The sequence below is a fragment of the Quercus suber genome, unplaced genomic scaffold (assembly GCF_002906115.3).
Source record: "Quercus suber isolate HL8 unplaced genomic scaffold, Cork oak 2.0 scaffold_646, whole genome shotgun sequence".
Taxonomy (NCBI): domain Eukaryota; kingdom Viridiplantae; phylum Streptophyta; class Magnoliopsida; order Fagales; family Fagaceae; genus Quercus; species Quercus suber.
Genome location: NW_027070087.1, coordinates 120,277 through 128,346, shown reverse-complemented (window position 1 = coordinate 128,346; position 8,070 = coordinate 120,277). Strand labels below are relative to the sequence as shown.

At 47.7% G+C, this 8,070-nt stretch overlaps 1 protein-coding gene across 1 annotated transcript; it reads right to left on the bottom strand.

The window, feature by feature from the left end:
* Positions 1–5,360: 5,360 nt before the first annotated feature.
* LOC136064202 (uncharacterized) lies at positions 5,361–6,842 on the bottom strand. The gene has a single exon (XM_065765649.1). It carries the CDS (start codon positions 6,840–6,842, stop codon positions 5,361–5,363), a length of 1,482 nt encoding a protein of 493 aa, XP_065621721.1.
* Between the last annotated feature and the right edge of the window lie 1,228 nt (positions 6,843–8,070).

The following is an 8,070-nucleotide window of genomic DNA, read 5'->3' as shown; positions in this document are numbered from 1 at the left end:
AAATGCCACTATAAGGCTTTAAAACGTCGGTATAGGGCATAAAAACGCCACTATAGGGCTCCCTGAACCTGGTATTGAACACTTACAAAAAAAATTTTGTAGGAAAACGCTGCTATAGGGCTTTAAAACGTCACTATAGGACTTAAAAACGCCACTATAGGGGCGATAAAACTAAAAATTTTTTTGCATGGAACTCGAGATTTATGTAAATGGATCTCGATTTTTTAAAACTCGAGATATCTACTTTCCCTTATAGTTTCAAGCGTTGCCTAACTAACTATATACAAATCATTTCCACAGTTATTCTGCACATTTCTCTGCCATTCAACTGTGGTTAAGAAACAAAAGTTAAGGTTTGTTAAATAAATAACTAAACATTAATTAAATAAAAATATGTGGGTTTTACACCAGGAACACCATGGTTGACGGAGGCTGGAACGAACTGGAGGTTTAAGTACTGATTGGCGGTCATCGCCGTGGAGCGGAACCCAAGATCTTTGCCTCTCAATTTCTGCGTTCTACTTTCTTTGTCTCTAAACTTCCCTACATGTTTGTTGCTATTACTAAATTCCCAAAGCTCTTATCACAGAATTTCTATTTTGTACTATAGTTCTTTTTCTTTTTTCTTTTTCTATGTCCTCTATGATGGGAGCCTGACGAAAAGAGATTAGAACCCGATAAATCATTACATGTGGATCTTTTATTTTAGAAATTTTTCTATGAAAAGTGCAAAAATTATCAAAAAGTTTTTTAAAATGGGTTATTAAGAGCACTAGCTTTAAGAGTTTGGAAAAAAAAAGAAAAACAGCTATTTTGATATATCAAAAAATTACTTTTTTTCTCAAAAAAAAAAAAAAAAAATTAACAGACTATTTTACAATTCACCTATATAAGATATTCTATTCTTCTATACAACACATTAAAATAATATATACTATAAATTAAAATGACATTAAAAAAAAGAACTCCAAATAATAAATATACAACATAGTCCACCACCACCACTGCCCATAGCACACCACCACCACTGCCCACAACACACCCCTCCAACCACCACAATCCACTACCACCACCATTGACAACCATAACCAAAATCCATAATCAACCAACCAACCCACTACCACCTACCACAATAACCAAACCCAAAATCAACCTAACCAACAAAATTAGCCCACACCTGCCGTCATAACCCACCAACATCATCCCATCACGACCCATGAAAATCAACCCACACCTGCTGCTATAACCCATCAACATCAACCCATCACAACCCATGAAAATCAACCCACAACCACCAAAAAAAAAGAAGAGAAAAGGCAACAACCTTAACACTTACGACCTTTTTTGCAGTGGTTAGTTTCCTCATAGGCTTGAGTTCGAGGACCATGCAAGGCCTTCGTTCTGTCTAACACTTACGACCTTTTTTGCAGTGGTTAGTTTCCCCATAGGCTTGAGTCCGAGGACCATGCAAGGCCTTGGTTCTATCTAACACTTGGGACCTTTTTTGCAGTGGTTAGTTTCACTTAGAATGACCATCGAAATGGGAGCTACATAATTAGGAGAGGCTTAAAATCTAGATCAAAAGAAACTTTTTCATTAATAATAATATCTTTTCAGATTATTTACATTCCATGGGCGAGGTACAGGTTTTTCATCTAAATCTTCTAAATAGTATGCGCCTATCCCTGCTATTGAGGTAATTCGGTAGGGCCCCTCCTAGTTTGGTCCCAGCTTCCCCCAGGAAGGGTTCTTGGCAACCCTTACGACTTTCCTCAGCACCAAGTCCCCCAATGCTAGTGGTCTGAGCTTCACATTGGCGTCTTATCTTTGCTTGAGTTTTTGTTGGTAATAGGCCAGCTGGACCATTTCTCATTCTCTTCGTTCGTCAACCAGGTTCAAGCTCCTCCCCAGCAGTTCGTCGTTGCTGTCTGGAGTGAAAGAGCTCGTCCTTTGCGTTAGGAAGTTTGTCTCTAGGGGGATCACTGCCTCGGCACCATAAGTCATGGCAAAAGGTGTTTCCCCTGTTGACTGCTTAGGCGTAGTCCGGTACGTCCAGAGAACGTGGGGCAGCTCCTCTACCCATCTTCCCTTAGCGTCAGCCAGTCTCTTCTTGAGCCCATTGACGATGACCTTGTTGACAGCCTTGGCCTGTCCGTTTCCCTAAGGGTAGGCGGGCGTTGAGTATCTGTTTATGATTCTCAGTTCATAACAGTACCTTCTGAAGGCCTTGCTATCGAATTGGAGCCCATTATCCGAGATAAGGGTATGCGGGACACCGAATCGCGTGACAATGTTCCTCCAAAGGAATTTCTTTGCGTTCATGTCCCTGATGTTGGCTAGGGGCTTTGCCTCTACCTACTTAATGAAGTAATCCGTGGCCACCAAGGGATATCTCTTATTCCCTAGCACTCTGGGGAAAGGTCCTACAATGTCCAAGCCCCACTGGGCAAACGGCCATGGACTGGACAAAGGATTGAGGGCCCCTCCGGGCTGATGAATATTCGGGGCGAACCTTTGGCATTGGTCACACTTTTTGACATAGTTTAGGGCTTCCTTCTGCATTCCTGGCCACCAGTACCCTTGCGTGACGGCTCGGTGGGATAGGGATCTTCCTCCCGTATGGCTCCCACAGATTCCCTCGTGCAGCTCTTCGAGCAGTAATTCTGTTGCTTCGGGGTGGACGCACAGTAGGTATGGTCCAGAGTAGGAGCGCCTATACAACTTGTGGTCCTCGAACATCCAGAACCAAGAAGCAGTCCTTCGTATTTTCTCTACCTCTGACTTCTCCTCGGGCAGAACATCGTCTTTGAGGAATCTCATTATGGGGTCCATCCAGCTGGGGCCCATTCCAACCTGATGGATAGGGATTGCTCCCCTTGCCACCTCACTCGCTCTCTCCAGATGCTCCACAAGTATGATCCTAGGTAGACTCGCAGCCGAGGAGGTCGTAAGTGTGGCTAACGAGTCGGCGTGGCTATTCCTATTCTTGGGAATGTGAGACAAGCTGAAGGGGCTGAACTCCGACTGCAAGCGCTTGACCTGGCTCAGGTACTCTTGCATTCTCGAGTCTTTGGCCTCCATCTCTACCTTTACCTTCCTTACCACCAATTTCGAGTTCGAGAATATCTTAACCGACTTTCCTCCCATCTTCTGTACCATGACCATTCCTTGCCATAACGCCTCATACTCGGCCTCGTTATTTATGGCCAAGAATCCGAGCCTCAGGGACTTCTTTATGACATGATCTTCAGGGGATACTAAGACTAGTCCTACTCCTGATCCTCTTTGATTTGCCGCGCCATCAACATATACTTTCTAACATGGTGACCTCGAGATAGAGATTGCTCCAATTGGCTTCTCATTAAAGATCCTCCCCTCGGCCCCCACTTCTATAATAGGCTCAGCGAACTCCGCCGTCAAGTCTGCCAGAACCTGGCCCTTTATGGCGGTCCGAGGCATGTATTTAACGTCGAAGGGCCCTAGGATGGTATTCCACTTCGCAATTCTTCCCGTATAATCGGCGGCCCGAAGTACGGATTTCAAGGGTAATTGGGTTAAAACGACCACCGTGTGAGCCTGGAAATAATGAGGCAGCTTTCGCGTAGCGTGGACCACAGCAAGTATGGCTTTCTCCAAGGGTAAGTACTTGACCTTAGCTTCGTGCAATGACTTGCTAACGTAGTAGATTGGTTTTTGAACACCACTGTCATCTCGTATCAGCACCAGGCTCACAGCGTGGTGCGCCACAACAATGTATGCGTATAGGACCTCGTCGGCCTCTGGATTAGACATGATGAATGGCTGGGCTAGGTACTCTTTGAGTTGCTGGAAGGCCATGGCACATTCTTCAAACCACTCAAATCCTTTCCACTTATTAATCAGGAGATAGAAAGGTCTGCACCTGTCAGCAGACCTGAAAATGAATCGATTCAGAGCCGCGATCATTCCAGCGAGCTTCTGGATCTCTTTAGGGTTTCGCGGAGGCCTTAGGTTTTGGATAGCCCTGATTTGGTCGAGGTCAACCTCGATCCTCTGGTGGGTAATGATCTAGCCTAAGAACTTGCTAGACCCCACGCCAAACGAGCACTTAGAAGCATTTAGTCGCAGCCTGTGCTTTCTAAGGACGTCGAATATATAGCCGAGGTCCCCCAGATGCTCGAACACTAGTTTGCTCTTCACCACCATATCGTCAACATAGATCTCGATGTTTTTGCCCAACAACGGCTCGAACATTCTCGTCATCATCCTCTGATAAGTAGATCCAGCGTTTTTCAGGTCGAATGGCATCACCTTGTAGTGGTAGTTCCCGATGGATGTCACAAAGGCCGTCTTCTCCTAATCCTCCAAGGCTAGTGGGATCTGATGATAGCCCTGAAAGGCATCTAGGAAGCTCATTAGAGGATGGCCTGCGGTCACATCTACCAACTGGTCTATTCGTGGCATTGGGAAGGGGTCCTTTGGGCATGCTTTATTCAGGTCCGTGAAGTCTACGCAAACCCTCCATTTCCCGCTTTTCTTCTTGACCACCACAGTGTTGGCCAATCACTCGGGATAAAAAATTTCTTTAATAGCCCCCCCGTGCTTAAGCTTATTGACCTCTTCCCTAATTGCATCGGCGTGCTCTTTTGACGGGTGTCGGGGTGGCTACTTCTTGGGGGTCACAGACGGGTTGACGTTAAGGTGGTGACAGATGAAGGATGGATCAATCCCTAGGGCATCACAGGGATCCCATGCGAACACGTCAAGGTTCCTTTTGAGGAACTCAAGCAACTCCTCCTTCTCCCGGGGAGGCAGTTGGGTTCTGACCTGAAAGAACCTCTCTTGGTCGTCGTCGATGACCACTTTTTCTAGGCCTTCAAGTTTTGCTTCCTCGGTGGCCGTATCAGCTAGTGCTACCGAGGTAATTAACTGCTATAAGTTTTCGGCCACGGTGGCCGAGGATTCTGTATCTTGCCGACGTGAGGTGGCTGCCACCATACATCGCCTTGCCGTTGACTGGCATCCTCGGATCTCGAGGACTCGGCCTCCTGATGGGAATTTCACATTCTGGTGCAAGGAAGAGGCAACGCCTCCCAAGATGTAAAGCCAAGGCCTTCCTACAATGGCAATGTAGGGGGAGTACGTGTCCACCACTATAAAGTCCACCTCCACTACTTCCGGGCCAGTCTGGATGGGCAGTCTGATCACGCCCTCCGGGATGATTAGCTTCCCATCAAAGCTCATCAAGGGGGAGCTATAGGGCGACAGGTCCTCAGGCTTTAGCCCCAGCTCCTTATAAAGGTCGGGGTACATGACCTCAGCCGCGCTGCCACCATCCACCATCACCCTTCTGACGTCGTAGTCCCTAATTTTGAGGGTGATCACCAAAGCATCGTTGTGGGGTTGGGTGGTCCCGTCCTTATCCTCCTCGAAAAAGTTAGGGTCGGGTGAAAGCCTCTTTTGGCCCTCTTCGGCTCGGACTGGGACTCCCCGGCGAGCACTTGGGTCACAGACAGCACTCGTGAGGGGCGCATGCCTGTTCTTCCTGGCGCAGCCAGGATCACATTAATCGTTCCAGCGGGCTGCCTCATGGCAGTGTCCCTCTGTGGCTCCTGGTAGGTCTGGCCGTAATGGCCGCTGGAATGGTGCAGGAGGTGCTTCAGCTTCCCCTCCCGGACTAACTGGTCTAGATAGTTCCAAAGATTCTTGCAATCCTCCGTAGCGTGCCCGTGGTCCTGGTGATATTGAAAGTAACGGTCCTGATTACGCTTCTCAGGATCCCCCAACATCTTATTCGGCCACTTGAAGTACGGTTCGTTCTTGATCTTTTCCAACACCCTATGTACTGGTTCTCGGAACACAGCGCCGACAGCCTGGGCGTTTGTCACCCCAGATTGTCCTATGAAATCTCTCCTCGGACGGGCATTGTTATACCGGTCCGATTTGGAATCCCTACATTCCTGAGGGATAGCCTTCTCCTTCCCCTTGCCCTGTAGCAAGTCTTCCTCTACCCGTTTGTATTTGTCGATCCGATCCATTAACTGCCGCACGCTGGTGGCGGGCTTACCAGCTAAGGACTTCCTCAAGCCGTGCCTCATCGGGAGCCCGTTCTTGAATGTATTGATGGCGACATCGTCGTACTTGCCGTCCAGCTCGTTGTAAATCTCCCAATACTTATCCGAGTAAGCCTTGAGGGTCTCGTCGTCGCGCATGGTCAGGGACAGCAACGCGCTCATGGGCCGAGGTGGTTTGCTGTTTGTAACAAAACAGGAACCAAAGGCCTGGGTCAACTGTCTGTACGAGTCTACGAAATTCGTCCTTAAGCCGTTGAACCACCTCATTCCCATAGGTCCTAAGCTGGACGGGAAGATTTTGCACATCAGCGCCTCGTTCTTAGAGTGGACGGCCATCCTCTGGTTGAACTGGCTCATGTGCTCCATGGGGTCTATTTTGCCATTGTAAATGGTGAAAGTTGGCTGCTGGAACTGCCGAGGGAGCACCGCCTCTTCTATGCGACGCGTAAAGGGCGATCTGAAGAGCCGGTCCAGCGCCCTGCTCATGGCGTCACTTCCTAAGCCCCTAGGGGTTGGGCTGCCACGCTTACGCCTCTGGTAGCGCTCATCCTCGTGGGAGAAAGTTTCGCTTGGGGGTGTTCTCGACCTTTGCCTGTAGTCGTCATCATTTTCGTCGTCAGAGGGTAAGTCAAAGCTGGGCTCGGATTGCCTTCGTCGTGCATGGCGCAGCTTTCTCTTCAAATCATCTATCTCTCGCTGCATGGCCACCTTACCGTCCTGTCTCTGAGATGCGTGACTCTTATCCTCTTGCGATCGCGTGGCCGGGCCATTATCGCGCCTCTGGGGCATGCGGCCGCTTCTATAGGTGTGGCTTTCGCTAGTTTGTGAGGTATGCACACTTCCTTCTCAGAATCATCCGTTCTCCTCGTTTTGGCCGTGCCTAGTGTCACCATAGTTATTCGGACGTTGGGATCTAGCCGGTTCGTGCCGATAGGAACTTCCTTGGTGAGGGTCTGATCCTACCATGCCTGGCTGTTGTCCTTATTGATGCACGAGTTCTTCCCACAGACAGCGCCAATTGTAGGGACCAAGTTCGGGCCTCCTGATGAGTTACGGGAGTGGATCCAAGCCCAGCTAGCCCTGCAATTAATTTGTAGAGAGCGGGGTCAAAAACTAGGCCCTAGTAAGGGGTGCAACGACCATGCGTGGTAGTTCTCAGATGAACGCGAACAATGATGCTCCTTGGCCTTTCTCTTGGGAGCTTGCAGTTCTTATGACTTCCTTTGTGATTGGTTACAATTGCTCCTCTCCTTTTTCTCTTTTTTCTTTTTTTTTTCCCCCCACATCTAAGAGGGGTCCCTTACATTATGTACTCCTTTCCCCATTGATCCTAACCCTACATTTGTTGAGCAATCAGGCCACAACTTGAGTACCTGTCCCATCAGCCACCTCCCCATGCTTCCTGTGGGTTGCGGCACCCAAGGCAACACTGTTCTGTAATCCCCTCCTCATTAATGCGGTCAGGATGTTAGTTGTGGGCATTTAATGTGGAGGTGACAGCTCGTCTTAGACTTGCTCCTCCGTCATGCTCCCATTGTTGACGCGTGGCACTTGCTCTTTCCTCCTCGAATATTCAAGAAGACCCCCCTTGATGGTATGGTGCTTGTGTACTTCTATGGTCTCGGATGTCCGAAGATGGAGTCATCCTCGGACCAGTTCCTTGGGGACTGGACTTCTTACTTTTATCCTCGGACACTACATGCATCCTCAGCATGGGCTTTTGGGCCTGGTTTGAAGTGGGCTGAGGCTACCTGACTTTCTGGCCCCACAATAGGAATGGTAAAAAACATGATCCTATACAAGAAATACCAAAAATACATGCAAAATAATTTTCATAGGAGGATTTATCTTTAAATAATATGAAAACAATAGTAAAGATAAAATGCTTTAAATGAGATCCTACGGAAAAAAGTTTGTTAATTATTTCAAATTAGACTCATCATTTATGTATAAAAATAATAACAGATCATATTATTTACATTAAAAAAATACATATTAATTTCAAAGTTCATTGCAA